We start from the raw sequence: 21438 nt of genomic DNA on the forward strand, positions 1-21438 counted from the left end.
CTTCCGGATGTTTCCTTGAATCCAGGTTGATAGAAATCCGTCTCGGACCCGAGCTCTGATCTAACAGCGTACATAAAAAAGGCTGCAGAGGGAACGTCTGGTACTCCGGGCCGCTGGAAAGAACCCCTCAGACACGGGCGACGAGGAGTGCAGAAATAGTCTGGTTGCCGGATGCTTCAAGGAAAAAACTAACATGCCTCAGGATTAGCCAGAACCGTGGGCTCCGAGAACCGCAGGCTCCGAGAACCGCAGGCTCCGAGAACCGCGGGCTCCGAGCAGCAATTTAGTCATCAAGGTGCTTTTTTTCCACGGGCTGCAAAATAACAGCCCTCTGAGAGAAAAGTCTTCAACACACAGACGAGCGCGTGGCGGCACGTGGGGGCTAAAAAAAAAGCGATTCCCAAAGTGACCGCTTACAGCTTAGAGGCTGAAATGTGGGGAGACACAAGGCCAAAAAAAACACTCCTACCCCCAATCCTACCCAAGGAGAGAGAGAAACAGACAGACAGACACTCACAGAAAAAAAATAGAAAATGAGACAGAGAGACAGAGTGAGAAAGACTGACAGAAAGAAAACAAGACAAGACAGAAAGAGCGACAAAGAGAGACGTTGATTAGATGGAGGTATGTAATGAGATTATCAGTGAATAATGGAGGTTATGTAAAGGATGAAAGATTTAGGATTTTATTCATTTTTTCAACCTAAATCCCTGAATTGCTCGTCCCACAAGAGACATCTTTTAGCGATTTTTTCTCAGTGAGACGATATTTTTATGTTACCTCTCAGCAATATTAGTGTAACCTCTCAGATGCATCTCTCAGCGTTACCTCTCAGCGTTACCTCTCAGATACACCTCTCAGCGTTTCCTCTCAGATACACGTCTCAGCGTTAACTCTCAGATACACCTCTCAGCGTTACCTCTCAGATACACCTCTCAGCGTTACCTCTCAGAGTTCCCTCTCAAAAACATCTCCCAGCGTTACCTCTCAGACACACCTCTCAGCGTTACCTCTTAGATACATCTCTCAGCGTTACCTCTCAGATACATTTCTCAGCGTTACCTCTCAGCGTTACCTCTCAGATACATTTCTCAGCGTTACCTCTCAGATACATCTCTCAGCGTTACCTCTCAGATACATCTCTCAGCGTTACCTCTCAGATACATCTCTCAGCGTTACCTCTCAGATACATCTCTCAGCGTTAACGCTCAGATACATCTCTCAGCGTTAACGCTCAGATACACCTCTCAGCGTTACCTCTCAGATACACCTCTCAGCGTTACCTCTCAGATACACCTCTCAGCGTTACCTCTCAGATACATCTCTCAGCGTTACCTCTCAGATACATCTCTCAGCGTTACCTCTCAGATACATCTCTCAGCGTTACCTCTCAGCGTTACCTCTCAGATACACCTCTCAGATACATCTCTCAGATACATCTCTGTGTTACCGCTCAGATACATCTCTCAGCGTTACCTCTCAGATACACCTCTCAGATGCACCTCTCAGCGTTACCTCTCAGAAAAATCTCTCAGCGTTACCTCTCAGATACATCTCTCAGATACATCTCTCAGCGTTACCTCTCAGATACATGTCTCAGTGTTACCTCTCAGCGTTACCTCTCAGATACACCTCTCAGCGTTACCTTTCAGATACACCTCTCAGCGTTACCTCTCAGATACACCTCTCAGCGTTACCTCTCAGATACATCTCTCAGCGTTACCTCTCAGATACATCTCTCAGCGTTACCTCTCAGATACATCTCTCAGCGTTACCTCTCAGATACATCTCTCAGCGTTACCTCTCAGATACATCTCTTAGATACATCTCTCAGCGTTACCTCTCAGATACATTTCTCAGTGTTACCGCTCAGATACATCTCTCAGCGTTACCTTTTAGCGTTACCTCTCAGCGTTACCTCTCAGATACATCTCTCAGCGTTACCTCTCAGATACATCTCTCAGCGTTACCTCTCAGCAATATTAGTGTTACCTCTCAGATACATCTCTCAGCGTTACCTCTTGGCGTTACCTTTCTCAGCATTACCTTTCCCAAGCGTTACCTCTCAGATACATCTCTCACCGTTACATTTCAGAAACATCTCTCAGCGTTACCTCTCAGATACATCTCTCAGCGTTACATCTCATATACGTCTCTCAGCAATATTAGCATTACCTCTCAGAGTTACATCTCAGATACACCTCTCAGCGTTACCTCTCAGATACATCTCTCAGCGTTACCTCTCAAAAACATCTCTTAGCGTTACCTCTCAGACACACCTCTCAGCATTACCTCTCAGATACATCTCTCAGCGTTACCTCTCAGCGTTACCTCTCAGCGTTACCTCTCAGATACATCTCTCAGCGTTAACGCTCAGATACACCTCTCAGCGTTACCTCTCAGATACACCTCTCAGCGTTACCTCTCAGATACACCTCTCAGCGTTACCTCTCAGATACATCTCTCAGCGTTACCTCTCAGATACATCTCTCAGCGTTACCTCTCAGATACATCTCTCAGCGTTACCTCTCAGCGTTACCTCTCAGATACACCTCTCAGATACATCTCTCAGATACATCTCTGTGTTACCGCTCAGATACATCTCTCAGCGTTACCTCTCAGATACACCTCTCAGATGCACCTCTCAGCGTTACCTCTCAGATAAATCTCTCAGCGTTACCTCTCAGATACATCTCTCAGATACATCTCTCAGCGTTACCTCTCAGATACATGTCTCAGTGTTACCTCTCAGCGTTACCTCTCAGATACACCTCTCAGCGTTACCTTTTAGATACACCTCTCAGCGTTACCTCTCAGATACACCTCTCAGCGTTACCTCTCAGATACATCTCTCAGCGTTACCTCTCAGATACATCTCTCAGCGTTACCTCTCAGATACATCTCTCAGCGTTACCTCTCAGATACATCTCTCAGCGTTACCTCTCAGATACATCTCTCAGCGTTACCTCTCAGATACATCTCTCAGCGTTACCTCTCAGATACATCTCTCAGCGTTACCTCTCAGATACATCTCTTAGATACATCTCTCAGCGTTACCTCTCAGATACATTTCTCAGTGTTACCGCTCAGATACATCTCTCAGCGTTACCTTTTAGCGTTACCTCTCAGCGTTACCTCTCAGATACATCTCTCAGCGTTACCTCTCAGATACATCTCTCAGCGTTACCTCTCAGCAATATTAGTGTTACCTCTCAGATACATCTCTCAGCGTTACCTCTTGGCGTTACCTTTCTCAGCATTACCTTTCCCAAGCGTTACCTCTCAGATACATCTCTCACCGTTACATTTCAGAAACATCTCTCAGCGTTACCTCTCAGATACATCTCTCAGCGTTACATCTCATATACGTCTCTCAGCAATATTAGCATTACCTCTCAGAGTTACATCTCAGATACACCTCTCAGCGTTACCTCTCAGATACATCTCTCAGCGTTACCTCTCAAAAACATCTCTTAGCGTTACCTCTCAGACACACCTCTCAGCATTACCTCTCAGATACATCTCTCAGCGTTACCTCTCAGCGTTACCTCTCAGCGTTACCTCTCAGCGTTACCTCTCAGATACATCTCTCAGCGTTACCTCTCAGATACATCTCTCAGCGTTACCTCTCAGATACATCTCCCAGCGTTACCTCTCAGATACATTTCTCAGCGTTACCTCTCAGATACACCTCTCAGCGTTACCTCTCAGATACACCTCTCAGCGTTACCTCTCAGATACACCTCTCAGCGTTACCTCTCAGATACACCTCTCAGCGTTACCTCTCAGATACACCTCTCAGCGTTACCACTTGGCGTTACCTTTCTCAAACGTTACCTCTCAGATACATCTCTCAGCATTACCTCTCAGATACATCTCTCAGCGTTACCTCTCAGATACATCTCTCGGCGTTACCTCTCAGATACATCTCTCAGCGTTAACGCTCAGATACACCTCTCAGCGTTACCGCTCAGATACACCTCTCAGCGTTACCTCTCAGATACACCTCTCAGCGTTACCTCTCAGATACACCTCTCAGCGTTACCTCTCAGATACATCTCTCAGCGTTACCTCTCAGATACATCTCTCAGCGTTACCTCTCAGATACATCTCTCAGCGTTACCTCTCAGATACACCTCTCAACGTTACCTCTCAGAGTTCCCCTTTCAAAAACATCTCTCAGCGTTACCTTTCAGACACACCTCTCAGCGTTACCTCTCAGACACATCTCTCAGCGTTACCTCTCAGACACATCTCTCAGCGTTACCGCTCAGATACATCTCTCAGCGTTACCTCTCAGATACATCTCTCAGCGTTACCTCTCAGATACATCTCTCAGCGTTACCTCTCAGATACATCTCTCAGCGTTACCTCTCACATACATCTCTCAGCGTTACCTCTCAGATACATCTCTCAAATACATCTCTCAGCGTTACCTCTCAGATACATCTCTCAGCGTTACCTCTCAGATACATCTCTCAGCGTTACCTCTCAGATACATCTCTCAGCGTTACCGCTCAGATACATCCCTCAGCGTTACCTCTCAGCGTTACCTCTCAGATACATCTCTCAGCGTTACCTCTCAGATACATCTCTCAGCGTTACCTCTCAGATACATCTCTCAGCGTTACCTCTCAGCGTTACCTCTCAGAAACATCTTTCAGCGTTACCTCTCAGCAATATTAGTGTTACCTCTCAGATACATCTCTCAGCGTTACCTCTCAGATACATCTCTCAGCGTTACCACTTGGCGTTACCTTTCTCAGCGTTACCTTTCTCAAACGTTACCTCTCAGATACATCTCTCAGCATTACCTCTCAGATACATCTCTCAGCGTTACATTTCAGAAACATCTCTCAGCGTTACCTCTCAGATACATTTCTCAGCGTTACCTCTCAGATACACCTCTCAGCGTTACCTCTCAGATACACCTCTCAGCGTTACCTCTCAGATACACCTCTCAGCGTTACCTCTCAGATACACCTCTCAGCGTTACCTCTCAGATACATCTCTCAGCGTTACCTCTCAGATACACCTCTCAGCGTTACCTCTCAGATACACCTCTCAGAGTTCCCCTTTCAAAAACATCTCTCAGCGTTACCTCTCAGACACACCTCTCAGCGTTACCTCTCAGACACATCTCTCAGCGTTACCGCTCAGATACATCTCTCAGCGTTACCTCTCAGATACATCTCTCAGCGTTACCTCTCAGATACATCTCTCAGCGTTACCTCTCAGATACATCTCTCAGCGTTACCTCTCAGATACATCTCTCAGGGTTACCTCTCACATACATCTCTCAGCGTTACCTCTCAGATACATCTCTCAAATACATCTCTCAGCGTTACCTCTCAGATACATCTCTCAGCGTTACCTCTCAGATACATCTCTCAGCGTTACCTCTCAGATACATCTCTCAGCGTTACCTCTCAGATACATCTCTCAGCGTTACCTCTCAGCGTTACCTCTCAGAAACATCTTTCAGCGTTACCTCTCAGCAATATTAGTGTTACCTCTCAGATACATCTCTCAGCGTTACCTCTCAGATACATCTCTCAGCGTTACCACTTGGCGTTACCTTTCTCAGCATTACCTTTCTCAAACGTTACCTCTCAGATACATCTCTCAGCATTACCTCTCAGATACATCTCTCAGCATTACATTTCAGAAACATCTCTCAGCGTTACCTCTCAGATACATCTCTCAGCGTTACATCTCATATACGTCTCTCAGCAATATTAGCGTTACCTCTCGGAGTTACATCTCAGCAATATAAGTGTTACTTCTCATCAACATCTCTCAGCAATATTAGCGTTACCTCTCAGTTACATCTCTCAGCATTAGCTTTCAATTATATACCTCAGTGATATCTCTCAGCGATTTCTCAGCAATCTTTTACTAATATCTCTCAGCAATTTCTCTCAGCTATATTAGGACTTGTTCATCGTTGGAACACAAACAGGTTCTATTCGACTAAAACCATTAAGTCAGCGCTTGGTGATTTTCAGCTGTCCATGCTTTGTATGGAGTTTTAGGGGTTTGTCTAAATGTTTCATGAACAGGATGCTAAAGGCAGAGGAAAACCCTTTAGTTTTTAAACACACACTGACCTATATTCAGCTTTAGTGGGACACCATGGGGAAGCTCACTGTACCGAAATGTCAAGGAGACGAAGTGGGACAGGGACGAGCATCGCGACGGAAACACCGTCAGAGGAACGACAAAAAGACACAACACACTATACAGAGCACTGCTCATCTCCCCTGAAGTTACACACAACATATTTGCAGGAACACTTTAGAGCCAACAGTTTGTAGACACCTGACCAACTTTTGAACATTTCACATTACTCAACACTTCCACCATGACGCAACACATCCGGCGATTAAAACCGTCCGTGTGGAAACAGCAAAAGATCCGTTTGGCACTCTGATGATTTAATACACCGTAATTAAATAAAAACATTTACAACATTATTCTGTCTTTATGCTCTATGTTGAGTTTGGTTTCACTAATAAACATGCATTAAATATACATATATGTTTATTCCTGTGTTGATTGGAGGATTAAACACTTGAAAAGTATTTAAGGTGCATTTAGAGCAGCTAAAAACAAATTTTTGTGATTAGTCACGATTAAATATTTTAATCAATTGACAACCCTATTTAAATGTATGTAAATCTTTGTTTACACTATTTTATTTCTGTATATATTTACCATATTTACCACATGCATCTTTTTCTTTGTTTACATAATTGTAATATCTGTATGCAGCCCAGCTGCAACTGCTTCTGCAATACAAATGTAAAATTTTGGTCTTGCCTTTAAAACGCATTTAAATTGAAATTAAGGAAGAGACGGAGAACAGAGGAAAAACAGAGGGGGGAAAAGAAAAGGAAGGACCGAAACAAAGAGACGGAGTGAAAGGGTTTACACTCTATAGCAGGGGATCTGGAACAGGTTTTTTTGGTCTCCTACTCCTACAAAGCGAAGAGAAAAATTCATGCTACAGCATCAAAAGACGTGTCATACAATCGTGGTCAAATTTTGGGGAAGAAACGTCATGTGTCCCAATACTTTAATTATTGTTTGTTGGTTTTTTAAACAACACTCCATTTCATCCCATTTTCTCAGTCCCTCATGACCCCACCATCGCCCCCAAACTTTCAAATCTTGTGACAGTTTAAAAAAAAAAAAGCCCAGAATAACCCGGGAAGTGAGCGCAGGGGACGAGAAGAACGAACCGGGACGAGAGGAACGAGCGATCGGACGCGAAACCTGTGTTTTCGGCGAAGCGTGCAGGAATAAATAGCGCCCTTTCATTTGGGCGAAGTGAAGCGAACATGAGGGCCGTGATTATAACATGGATCCGCTCCTCCTCGATTTATGAGTCGGGAAGAAAAAAAAAACATCTTTCGTAGAGCAAACAAGAAAAGAGGTATGTAAAGAGTGATCGAGAGAGAGAGAGAGCGAGAGAGAGAGAGAGAGAGGGAGAGAGAGAGAGAGAGAGAGAGAGAGAGGGAGAGAGAGAGAGAGAGAGAGAGAGAGAGAGAGAGAGAGAGAGAGAGAGGGAGAGCTATGGAATAGGCCGAAGGTCAAACTCCTCGGCATGTTCGGCAACGTGGCGGATCTGTTTACGGTAAGACCCTGTGACCCCTCGCCTGTACACTCGCCTGGAGTTTTCACCTGGAAGCATGTCGGACGAAAGACGCGTAAATCTTTGCAACGTTTAATCACAAGTCCCAATGACGGAGTGGGAGATAGAGGGAGAGAGAGAGAGAGAGAGAGAGAGAGAGAGAGAGAGAGAGAGAGAGAGAGAGAGAGAGAGAATAAACTATAAATAATAGTGTTTATCGTCTCCCTTGCTGCAGGACGCCGGCTGATCGTCTACATGCTGCTCCTTGTTATTAGGGTCCCCATAACACACACACACACACACACACACACACACACACACACACACACACACACACAGATATCAATCACTGCGGTTACTAATCTGAAAATACTTCCCCCTCCTCATCCTCCACATACAGGTTTCCTCCATCAGCCCTCTGTCAGTGTAACTGCATGGGTGTACAACTGCCCGTGTTTCTCTTTATGACACTTTTTCTTTTTAAGTTTATGAAACACAGCAGACAAAATGTGCCCCTCTGCCCCCACCCCCTCCAATCCCACCTCCTCAATTTCCCTTATACCTCCACCCCTCACTCTGTCTGGGACTGAACCTTCCTCGCCCACGTACTGATATCCAGTTCCAAAAGTTTATTCCGAACAGACAAACCAGACTCTCTCACACACACACACACACCCTAAGCCACAGCTTTATCTGGAGATGTTCTGGAGCTCCACGGTCTGAAGTTCGGTATGATACAGCCCTGACACTTTCTGGATTTTGATTGGTCTAGACCAGAGGCTCTGAAAGCACCAATTCCTGCTGCTCAAGTTTCCATGGCAACCGTTTGTTCACAGGAAACAAGCAATTAAACAGAGTGATACCAGGAACCTGTGGACGTTCTACCAGCGACGTAGGAGTGCGTTCCAGTTAACGAGGTCTTATACACTCCGAGTTTGCTTAAAGAACGCTAACCCGGTCCGCGTATGCGCAAAGTGAAAGTTGGTAGCGAAAAATCCTCGGCTGCACCTTGTCTTTTAAGAGTGAGAGCAGGACTCAAGTGACCTCGTCTCTCCTCCCACAGCCCATTATCTGGCTAGTCAAACTAAGTGATTTGCACATGGTAATGCACATCCGCGGCACAAAAACCACAACACACGGCGCATCCGGAAGGAAAGACTCTGCGAGTGAGTCGCTATTATACCCGTGCCATCCGTATATTTTCCTAAGGACATCACACGGAACATTATCACAGAAACGCCAAACGTCCGAGCTTTACAAAGCTCTGACACTGGAGACTCCTTCCGCCAGACGGTTATTTTAAACACTAAAGCCGTTACCATGGAAACAATTTCCCGGATCCTGTTTTGCAGAATGAATCGACGAGTTCTGACCAATCAGAACGCAACTCTGCAGCGTTGGATGGTCTGAAGATTCGCTGCGTGAAAGCAGGGGCCGAGTTGGCTGACTCTGCCCGCGCTAGTCAGGTGCGCGAGCAGGTAGCAAGGCTTAGCGCCCAGGGTTTAGCGTGCGAGGCGAGATACGCTGGGCGTGACGCTTCGAAAATCCGCTTTACACACAACACACCCGGCACTTCCTGATCCTGCAGCACTTCCTCTGACTGTATAAATACAGCGGCTGCAGATCGCACGCGTGTGTGTGTGTGTGTGTGTGTGTGTGTGTGCGCATGTTAAAAATAGTAATATTAGTAATAATACAAAAACAGCACATGTTATCACATGAACCTTTTTTTCTGTAAAGGCTTTTTCCTGAAAAGTCCACGCCAATCAGTGGAAACGAAACGAAACGAAGTTCTGACACCTGCGACATTTTCGATGTTGAAAGTTGGCAAGGGTTTTAAGGAACACACTGTTCTGTGTGGTTTAAACAGAAGTCTGTGGTTTGGTGCTTCTTCTCCACTTCTAAAGCACACGATGGCCTTCGGGGCTGCACTGGCAGCATGCAAGGGCGCCATGCGTTGCGAAATCCCCACCACGTACCCTGCACCAGGTTTAACACCACCGCTTTCTCCAACTTGTTTACAGAGCTGGTAATGAGTGGCCCGGAGCAGAGCAGCCTTGTAATAAACATAAATGGGTTTTTGTTGCGTACATTTTATGCATAAATGAATTGCAAAATGTGTGTTTGGTGAAGAAAGAAACACTTACATAAAATGTATCATTTCTGCCATAGCTGTGTAAAAAATAACGCAATTATAACTTATTATAAAGTGAATTTACAGTCTGAAAAAAGCCCTGCACTAATTTCAGGGAACTTGTGCAATCTTGCTTTAGAGGCGAATGTACAAGTTCCTGTATTGAACTTGTTCTGGAACAGCAAGATCCTCAAAAGTAACAGCTCCAATCAGATTCCCTGAATAAGTGCCAATACTTTTGTAGAAGGTGTGGAACATTTGCACTCCCGTTTGAACCCGATCCGAATAACTTTTACTCGGTACAAAGCTTTCCGGGTCCTTCCAAGACCCCCTCTGCATCTTGTCGCTGCACCCTTCCACCTGCAGCCATGACCACTGAACCAGATCTCCCTCTTTGTCCTTCCTTCTAACTTCCATCCATCTTATTCCTGCCTTTTGTTCATCAGGACGGACCAGACAGCTTCGCAGTTCTCCCTGGTGCTGTGAACCAGAATATGACAAGATGACACACACCGAGCTTCCTTAGTCAGGAGTTCCTCATTCCAGCACTGGGTGACTCATCAAATTTCCTTGACGTAACGTTCAAATCAACCCCCCGCCACCACCTCAATCTGTCTAACCACCCCTTCACCCCCTTAAAAACACCCTACTGCTTTACCAACAATGTATCCCTCTTGACTCCCCCATCTGCCTTACCACCCCTCTATCCCTCTTGATTCTCCCATCTGCCTAACCACCCCTCTCGAACCCCCTCCATCTGTCAAACCAACCCTCGACCCCTCTCACCACCCTCTATACCTCTAATCACCCCTTGACCCTTCTCCACCACCCCTTGACCCCTCTGACCACCCTCTATACCTCTAACCACACCTCGACATCTCTTGGCACCCTTTATCCGTCTAACCACCCCTCTAGCCACCCTCCATCCGTCTAACCACCCCTCGACCCCTCTAGCTACCATCCATCCGTCTAACCACCCCTCGACTCCTCTAGCCACCCTCCATCCATCGAATCAACCCTCGACCCCGCTCACCAGCCTCTATATGTCTAACCGCCCTTCAACCCCTCACTAGCCTCCATCCGTCCGTCTAACCACCCTCCAACTCCTCACTAGCCTTCATTCAACTAACCACTCCTTCCATTCCCCTCCATCTGACTAACCATGCCTTCAACCCTTCTCACCAATCTCCATCCATTAACCACCCCTCAACCCCTCTTTCCACCCTCCATCTATTTAATCACCCCTTCATCCCTCTCAACACCCGACCCCCCCCAGCACCCGTCTTTACCCTTCCTCCACCTTTTCAACTATTTCACCACCCAAACATTTCCCCCCACTGATACTCATCACCCCTTTTCCCTTCTCTCCAGGGCTGCGCATATCTCCACCCCCTCCCAGCTTCCCCCCACCACCCACTCAGTCTCCAGCGAAGCTCTTTATGTTTTCACCTTGAAGGTACATACCACACTGACAGAGTCCATAAAACACCAACCTCGCTTCAAATCTACAACGACCTCAATCTAGCTGGAACCGATCCCAAAATGGCTTCCTGTATACTTTCCTTCTCTGGGTACTTTCTGTATTATGACAGAGATCACAGGTCTACCTGATGGCCTTACACCCAACCATACACACAAACACAACCCTTTCTCTGCACTCTTGGGAATCTTCTTTGGGTAGAAGATTTGTTAATTCGTATGCTCACTACATGTTCAAGTACAAATCGAAAAAGTGCAGGCCATTTTCGCCACTGTTTCTTTTTTTTTTGGAGGAAATCGTTATCAGAGTCGATAGCCAGCGGAGTGGGTTTTTTGGAGATTTTTAGCTCATTTCATTATGTTTTTGTCACTGTGTGGTTCATTACATTTGCTCAAACAAGTCAGGGGGAATTCTAAACTGGCCCGTGATTCGCTCTGGGCTGTATACTGGCAATATTTTTCTGAGGAAAGTTTTGTGTTTATGTGAAGGGAAAAAACTGCCTAAAAAAAAATCTAGCTTGGAGGTCCAGTGTGTATAGAGATTACATTTTCTAGTTATATATACATATATTTGAAAGCAATACGGTGCATTTGTAAACCGGCTTTGCGATATCTATTTTCGGGATTTAAAGTATGACGCTTGCACCGACTTTTTCACCCGAAAATGTGAATATCGTGTGCAAAACCATTAAGATTTATACATTTAGTCCGCTATTTTTGAAGACTTTGAAACTTACGTTTTCCTCATTTCCGTATAAATAGGGAAATGTTTATATGTGTGTGTGTGTGTGTGTGTGTGTGTGTGTGTGTGTGTGTGTGTGTGTGTGTGTGTGTGTGTGTGTGTGTGAGGTGAGGCCTGGGCTCTGGCAGCATCCGTCCCATGGGGTTTATATGTGTGTGTGTGTGTGTGTGTGTGTGTGTGTGTGTGTGTGTGTGTGTGTGTGTGTGTGTGTGTGTGTGTGCGTCACTCCTCCTTCAACCTTCAACGTGACAGACTTTTCCAAACACTGTGTGATGGACGGATCACTTGCGAGGACAAGTGGCACGACCTCGTGAAGAAGAAAAAAGGAAGATGGATGAGCAAAGGCCGAGGCTCGAAGGCTAAAACAAACACGGCGTGAAGGATTGCGCACATCTGCGTTATGCACATCTGCGGCAGGAATGAAAAACGTTCGACTCAAACGTGTCTTTTCTTCTTTTATTTACACACATGCACGAGTAGAAGCAAATCGCAGTTCATGGCGCTCGGTTTCAAAGCCGGTGCCCCCAAAAGTATTGGGACACCCGACTCTTCCAGCCGTGTGTGAACTTCTCTTCAGGCAAACTGCTTCTTCAGCATGAAACTTTGCCTTCGCTTGAACTAGGAGACCTGAGCAAGTCCCAGCATGACAATGCCTCTGTGCTCAAAGAGAGCTCTATGAAGATCTGCATTACATGGGTTGGAAGGTGTAGAAGATCTCCTGCTATAGAGCTAAAACCCTACTGCACCCCAGACCTCCTCACCTCAACCAACATCAGGACCTGACTTTCCCAAACGCCCCCTGTGCCTAAATGAAATCTCCTCAAATCTCCGTAAAATGCGGCGGAACATCTTGCCAGGAGAGTGGAGCTTTTAATGAGAGCAAATAAAGAATAAAAAATAAAGAAGCACTTAGCAAGTGTCCACAAACTTCTGGCTCTCTCGTGTACGCCGATACGGAGAAGTTCCAAGCGAGGGAAGATGAAAAGGAGAGCGAGGCCTCGGCGTGGCTCCAGAGCCGCCGAGACACGGAATAAAAGGACTGAATGAATAGAAGCTCATTATATAAAAATTGCAATTGAGAAGATAATTAACGTCGCTTAAAATACCGCCCGTGACCCAGTAACGCTGCGGGAGCGGAGATAAAACTGCCACTGAATCTGGGTACGTTTCCTCGCACGCGGCCTGAAATGCGGGGTTTTTTTTGTTGCAATAATAAAAAGCCTCACTTTAGTTGGAAGGATTTAATGACGTAATTGTTGACGGCAGCCGTGACTTCCTCTGCGAGTAGCTCGCGGGTATTAGACACCAAACTCTAATGATGTCACCATGAGAACTGTTTCACGATGGACATTAGGTCTGTGTTTCCCCACCAATTTTTACTCTCAATATCCTACAGATCTTCAAGCTGTTATTAATGTTATAAGTAGGTGTTTATTACACACAATTCTCTACAATTCACAGATTTCATGCTTCGTCTCCTCACCGATCTGAGACCGGACCGGGAACCTCAAAACCTTAACCTAGAGTGCAGTCGAGAACAGTTTATAACCAGCGCATAACTGTACATAACTTCCTAACCACCATATAACTGTACATAACTTCAAAACCAGTGTATAACTACATAACTTCCTAACCACCATATAAATGTACATAACTTTATAACCAGTGTATAACTACATAACTTCCTAAACACTGTATAACTGTACATAACTTCATTAACTGCTCATAATAGTTCATAACCAGCACATAACTGTATATAGCTGTTCATAACCAGCAAATATCTGCTCATAACTGTTCCTAGCAAGCACATAACCCATACATAACTGTTCATAACCAGCATAACCGGCACATAACTGCTTAACTGTTCATTACCAGCACATAACTGATCATAACTAGAAAATAACTGCTCATAACGAACATTACTGCACACAACTGCAACTCATGAGTCCATTACCCATCCAGCATAACTGTTTATCAACAGTCCAAAGTTCTTTTGCTGTTTATAATCCACCCAAAACTACATAACTGTACATAACACCCTGCATAACTGTACATAACACCCTGCATAACTGTACATAACACCCTGCATAACTGTACATAACACCCTGCATAACTGTACATAACACCCTGCATAACTGTACATAACACCCTGCATAACTGTACATAACCCTGCCCAGAGCTGCATAACTGTACATAACACCCTGCATAACTGTACATAACCCTGCCCAGAGCTGCATAACTGTACATAAGTCAGAAATGTATAACCTATATAGAACTACATCAGTGTGTATAAACCGCCCAGAGGTGTGTTTAAATGTGTAGAAGTGTGTATAAGCAGTCCTGTATAAATGGCCATTCAGCAATTCATAACACTTTATAACCTTCCAGTCCCGTTGAACTGCTCGATCCTGTCACAAGAACTTGTCACGTCAGGTTTGTTTTTGCTTCTCAGATGTTATCTTTCCTCCGTCCGTGTTTCCAAAGACGGTATATAACACAGTTGCTCACTGCAAGCATATCTTTGAACTTTGAATGCGCTGGACAGTAAAACGGCGTATCGTGTGTCCTGAGACAGCGTTGGAGAAGCTCGAGCAGGAGATGGTCTCCATGCATCACCTCTGACCTCTACCCTACATAATGGGAAGCGGTGCCCACTTGCAGACAGCTAGAAACCGAGCTAAAAAACGACTTCTCCCCACATGTCTGTCTGTAAAACCACACGCTGCATTGCTGGCACGAAGGTCTAAATACACACACACACACACACACACACACACACACACACACACACACACACACACACACACACTCACACACACTCACACACACTCACACACACTCACACACACTCACACACACTCTCATTAATCCACTGCTGTTTCACTGAACATTAAACACCAGTCACACTTTTTACTCAAAGTTCCTCAGGGATCCTTAGATGGTCCAGAAGTCAAACAGTTTTTCTCTCTCACACACACACACACACACACACACACACACACACACACACACACACTCATATAAAGGGTAATAAACAATCCCAGTCGTTATCTTCTGTAGCTTTATCACATCTCCTCCAGCTGTAAACATGTTGACTGTGCACCTCAGAAGACTTTAACCTTCACAGGTCGCGCCCTGGTGCCTCATTACTGCATCACCAACACGTTTTACATATTTTAATTCCTCACGTGTTCGGCGTGGATTTTATAGAATTCAAAATATCTAATGCTTCAAGATGCAGGAGCACCTCCAGACCCCAGTGTAAGACCAGGCTGATGCTCAGTATCTGAAGGTATTCGGTTTTAAACACATCTCAGCCATGCTCCTGAACTTTAACCTGGAGATCTTTAATTGCCTTCACATATTTACCACATTTGGCAGATGCCCGTATTCAGAGCGACTTTCATCTCTCTCATTTATGCAACGGAGTGGTGGAGGTTTAAGGGCCTTGCTCAAGGGCCCAGCGGTGATGGTGGCAACTTAGTGATGGTGGGATTTGAACTCACAACCTTCTGATCAGAAATCGTACCTACTGAGCTCCTCCTTTCCCATATATCCAGCTATCAATCCATCCATCCATTCATCGATCTTTCCATCCATCCATCCCTCTATCTCTCTATCTCTCTATCTAGTAAATCAAATACTTAATCTCCTTAAATACTTAACCAGTAAAAACTTAATTCCTGCATCGTAATGGAGATGTGGAAAGGGTCTAGAAGAAGGTGGACCGATGGACGCACTTTACTGAATTATAGATATTTCATACACGTTGAGGGAGAAAATACACTGGACATCCACACACTCGCCAAAAGCTCAAGATCCTAAACCACCCCACGACCTACTGCCCCTGGACCAACTCAACTCTGAGAAGATGCCTCCTGATTTCCCTGTGTCGGAGCAACACTTGTGAAGCTCACTTTAGGTCTTACCTGGAGAAGGAATGGAATTAAACCAAACACAGAGGGAGAAAGAAGAATGAAGATGGAGAAGAACCACCTACAGTGAGAGGAGCTCCAGGAGACGAAAGATCTCGACATCCCTTTATCCGGGATCAGACATGCGCGCTTCTGCTGCTGCTGCTGGCGTTGGTGGTGCTGGTGGTAATAATCCACGTTTAGAAACGAGTTCGGGGTCAAACCCACCATGTCCATGCTCTCATACATGGTGCCAAAAAAAAAAAAAAAAACACGCACCCTGGACTTGCAGAAGAAACCCGGTTTAAAAGATCTCACACGCCGTGACAGGAGATACCGAGAGAGTGTGTGTTTAGGGCTCAAACTCGCTCGCGGTGTCGCGTGGAAGAATGTTGCGCACACGCACGCGACTCGGCGACACGCATCCTCAGAAAACCGCTCGCGACACGCGCGCGCCTGGACGCCCCTATAATAAAAATATTATTATTATTCTAACGGAATATAATAATATGTTACCGGGGTTAAACCGAGCTACCGTGTGTGTGTGTGTGTGTGTGTGTGTGTGTGTGTGTGCGCGCGCGCGTGGGGGAAAAAAATCCGACGTGCAGGATCGTGTTTTAATCCTCAGTCTCTGTCTGAGCGCGCGCGAGGTCAACAAAGTTCGTCCTTTATTTTCTCCGCGCACACCGGCCGGTCCGCGCGCGCTCTCTCCTCGTCATCCTCTTCCTCCTTTCCTCTTTTTTTCTCTCTCTCTCTCTCTCTCTCTCTCTCTCTCTCTCTCTCTCTCTCTCTCTCTTCTTTATTTCCTTTCAGTCATCATGATTATTATTATATCGCGTTTCCGTTTGCATGACGCCGGAGGAAAAAAAAAAAAAAAAAAAAAAAACACGACCACGCACTCCGGGGTCTCACTCCGCGATCGTGTCCGGGGTTTTTTTTTTCCGCCTTTTTTCTTTTTCAAGAAGAAGGGAAAAAAGAAAAGGATTTGACGAGCGCAAGCAGCTGCGGCACGAAACCAGAATCTCCGCCCTCTCCACGCCCCCTCAGCCCTCTAGAATACGCCCCCTTCGCGCAAAAACCACGCCCCCATCCGGTGTGCACTCACTCCGCCTCTCCTTGACGCTTCTTATTTCCGTGTGAACTTTTACCCAATAAAGAGACATGACACACACACACATCATTCTACACACCCAGATTTAATCCATATTCCTACAGCAGCTTTTCTACCCTGTATATAATCCTATCATGTCATCATGGAGGAAAGGCAGTGAAGACCGTGGTCTCAAACTCACTCCTAATGGGGGCAGAAACGTAATAATAAAAAACGAACGAATCGCTCTTTGAGACCTTCACGGCACTCCAAAGCGATTTATGAGATCTCATTTCTCCAAACTAGGGGCCTTGTTTAGGGGCCCAGGAGTTGTATCTTGGTATGGCTGGAGTTTGATCTCATGTAAAGCAGGATGTAGGAGGAGTCGAGGCCCACAGAGTCCCACTTCACCCTTTATAATAAACATATTACCTCACGGAATAAATATTATGGTATCAATGGGCTGGAAAAGCCCCGGGAGCTGGAGCTTTGACATGTCTGCTGTAAGTCCTCGCACCTAGCTGTGGATTATCACCTCATACCATGATCAGTTCCCAGCATTCGTGAGTTAAAGCTGCCACTGATGTGCAAATCTGACTGAAGGCCTCGAAGGGTTTTATTTTATACGTGTGGAAATCGGAAAGGTTTCTGAGTGACGCATTAATGCTCCTTTTGTTTATACGCAACAAACCAGTTTTTATTTTCATCACCCGAGTAGGTTTTGGTTGAAACGCATAGAGCCACTTCACGTTCCGCTTCACACGTTTATACTTTGAGAACATGCTTACTCATGCTAATGCACATGTAGGTGAAACGGTGGAAGGATTAGCGAACCGGCATGGACACCGTTTCCATACATCAACACCGTCTGGACTGCGAGATCGAGACGTACCTCCGAGTGTTATTCAGAGAGCAAACAGTCATCTGGAGACGAACTGGAGCACAAAAAGAAATCTAAATCTAGTGAAGAACAACTTTGGTGAGATTTACAAGATCCTAACAATCTTCATAGTGCTACATGACCGAGTTTGCTGCATAGAAACTAAAGGAGCGTGCATGTGTCTCTCGAAAACCAGCAAAGACCAGGGGATTTCACACTTTCAACAGTATTTTGTTGGATCCTGCTACACACAGAGATAAAACAGTGCTGGGAGATCAGACTTATTTATGAGAGACAGAGAGGACATCCGGACAAACTAATAATGAAGCTGTTGTAAAGCTCTAACTCGTGTTCTTGTTATTTCTTCTCCAGGTCTTAAATTCATCTTGTGTCTTGAACCGTTCATCAGAAGCACCAAATTCACCATAAATGTTCCACCACACAAAGAAACACAAAGAGATCAATGAAGTCGTTAGGAAATACTCTACGTCTACAATTGTTCAACGCTCTGAACTAAAACTCGAACTTCCAGCCAATCACAATCCACTACACAAACCTGGAACCTCCAGCCAATCACAATCCACACCTGAACCTCCAGCCAATCACAATCCACTATTCAAACCTGAACCTCCAGCCAATCACAATCCACTATTCACACCTGAACCTCCAGCCAATCACAATCCACTATTCACACCTGAACCTCCAGCCAATCACAATCCACTATTCACACCTGAACCTCCAGCCAATCACAATCCACTATTCACACCTGAACCTCCAGCCAATCACAATCCACTATTCACACCTGAACCGCCAGCCAATCACAAATCACTATTCACACACGAACCTCCAGCCAATCACAATCCACTATTCACACCTGAACCTCCAGCCAATCACAATCCACTACACAAACCTGGAACCTCCAGCCAATCACAATCCACTATTCAAACCTGAACCTCCAGCCAATCACAATCCACTATTCAAACCTGAACCTCCAGCCAATCACAATCCACTATTCAAACCTGAACCTCCAGCCAATCACAATCCACACCTGAACCTCCAGCCAATCACAATCCACTATTCACACCTGAACCTCCAGCCAATCACAATCCACTATTCACACCTGAACCTCCAGCCAATCACAATCCACTATTCACACCCGAACCTCCAGCCAATCACAATCCACTATTCACACCTGAACCTCCAGCCAATCACAATCCACTATACAAATCTGAACCTCCAGCCAATCACAATCCACTATTCCACACCTGAAGTTATTATAGTGTGGATTATATTAACATGTTAATTAGCAGATGAAGATTTCTGGTGATGAGACTCCAGTTTTGTTTCCCTACAGTTCCAGTTGTTATGTAAAATCCAAATCACTTATGAGCGCTTAAAAGAGCACAGCATTTATAACAGGATGATGAACATTCACCAGCTCAAGGTTCCTGCGAGGCTCTGATAGCTCCATCCATCAGGACCGGACCGACGGAACGATTCCTCTCCCGTCCCTGTCCTTGAGTCTGGCTATTGATTTTTTCCAGGCTAAAACATTAGTGCACGCAAAACAGCTGATCTTTTACCACACGTGTGTTCGCTAACGAACGAATCTCCTCGATCCAACACCGAGCGACGTCTCTAATGCACGTGACATGAGCTCTCAGACGCTCTCGGGGTCTCTCAGGGTCCGGGGATTAAACAGCAGCATCACGTCACCACTAAACTCAAGATGATGTTTTATACGAATAGTCCACACGTAGAGAGACCCATCAAATCCCGTGACCTTGCGGCACAGAGAAACACAGATCTTACACGTTTGTCCCGATTTGAGATTTTCCTCAGAACCAGAAAATGAGAAGTATAGAAAGAATATACATGTAAAAAAAAAAAGAAAGAAAGAAATAGAATTTATAGTAAAACAGACTCAAAGACAATTCGGAACAAGCTCAAGGGTCCTGCAGTGGCAACGTGGTGGTGCTGGGATTCGAACTCACAACCTTCCAATCAAATATATGAACCTCTGAGCTCCCGCTGAGCGTTCTTTTATTTTTTTTTAATCTTCTTTTCACAAAGCTTTCTCCGAGTGGGCGGGGCTTAACAGTGCTTTACTCTGAAATTCGGGAAATTACTTCATAATTAATATATGAGCTTTGGATCTCACTGACCGTCTAAGACTCCGGCGTTCGGTAGAAACAACCCGAACCCTCCTTCAAAAACAATGCAAAAGTATTTGGACGCACGACTTTCCCCTGCAGTATATGGATGCATTTGGTATGATGACATTTTTCCTCGCTTGAACCACAAGACCCAAACTTTTCCATCAGTCAGAAGATGTGGAAGGTTCTCCTGCTATAGATCTTCATCCCTACTAAACATATCTTAGGGATGAATTTTTCACACTGTCTCCAGGCCTCCTCACCTTCTCACCTACATCAGGTCCTGACATTACTAAAACCCATGTGGCTGAATCTCACAAATCTCCACAAAATCTGGAGGAACATCTTCCCAAAAAAGTTGAGCCTATTACATGAGCAAATGGAGACTAAATGTGGAATATTCTTGTGAGACTAAATATCTTATTCTTATATATATATATATATATATATATATATATATATATATATATATATATATATATATATATATATATACAGTGAGGAAAATAAGTATTTGAACACGCTGCTATTTTGCAAGTTCTCCCACTTAGAAATCATGGAGGGGTCTGAAATTGTCATCGTAGGTGCATGTCCACTGTGAGAGACATAATCTAAAAAAAAAAATCCAGAAATCACAATATATGATTTTTAAACTATTTATTTGTATGATACAGCTGCAAATAAGTATTTGAACACCTGTCTATCAGCTAGAATTCTGACCCTCAAAGACCTGTTAGTCTGCCTTTAAAATGTCCACCTCCACTACATTTATTATCCTAAATTAGATGCACCTGTTTGAGGTCGTTAGCTGCATAAAGACACCTGTCCACCCCATACAATCAGTAAGAATCCAACTACTAACATGGCCAAGACCAAAGAGCTGTCCAAAGACACTAGAGACAAAATTGTACACCTCCACAAGGCTGGAAAGGGCTACGGGGAAATTGCCAAGCAGCTTGGTGAAAAAAGGTCCACTGTTGGAGCAATCATTAGAAAATGGAACAAGCTAAACATGACTGTCAATCTCCCTCGGACTGGGGCTCCATGCAAGATCTCACCTCGTGGGGTCTCAATGATCCTAAGGAAGGTGAGAAATCAGCCCAGAACTACACGGAAGGAGCTGGTCAATGACCTGAAAAGAGCTGGGACCACCGTTTCCAAGGTTACTGTTGGTAATACACTAAGACGTCATGGTTTGAAGTCACGCATGGCACGGAAGGTTCCCCTGCTTAAACCAGCACATGTCCAGGCACGTCTTAAGTTTGCCAATGACCATTTGGATGATCCAGAGGAGTCATGGGAGAAAGTCATGTGGTCAGATGAGACCAAAATAGAACTTTTGGGTCATAATTCCACTAAACATGTTTGGAGGAAGAAGAATGATGAGTACCATCCCAAAAACACCAT

The 21438-nt window shown here is 45.0% G+C and overlaps 1 protein-coding gene across 2 annotated transcripts in view; it reads right to left on the reverse strand.

Moving 5' to 3' along the window:
* Positions 1 to 21438, reverse strand: part of rarab (retinoic acid receptor, alpha b) — an 80650-nt gene that overhangs the window by 16565 nt on the left and 42647 nt on the right. Inside the window, exon 1 of one of the 2 annotated variants that reach the window (XM_083567008.1) lies at positions 15992 to 16935. The exons of the other annotated variant lie outside the window; for it this stretch is intronic. Coding sequence (XP_083423134.1) covers positions 15992 to 16154 — 163 coding nt within the window. The 5' untranslated portion in view covers positions 16155 to 16935. Of the gene's footprint in view, positions 1 to 15991; positions 16936 to 21438 lie in introns of those variants that run through there. 2 annotated transcript variants of the gene reach the window in all.

Source organism: Silurus aristotelis, assembly GCF_946808225.1.
Source record: "Silurus aristotelis genome assembly, chromosome: 17".
In the NCBI taxonomy this organism is placed as follows: domain Eukaryota; kingdom Metazoa; phylum Chordata; class Actinopteri; order Siluriformes; family Siluridae; genus Silurus; species Silurus aristotelis.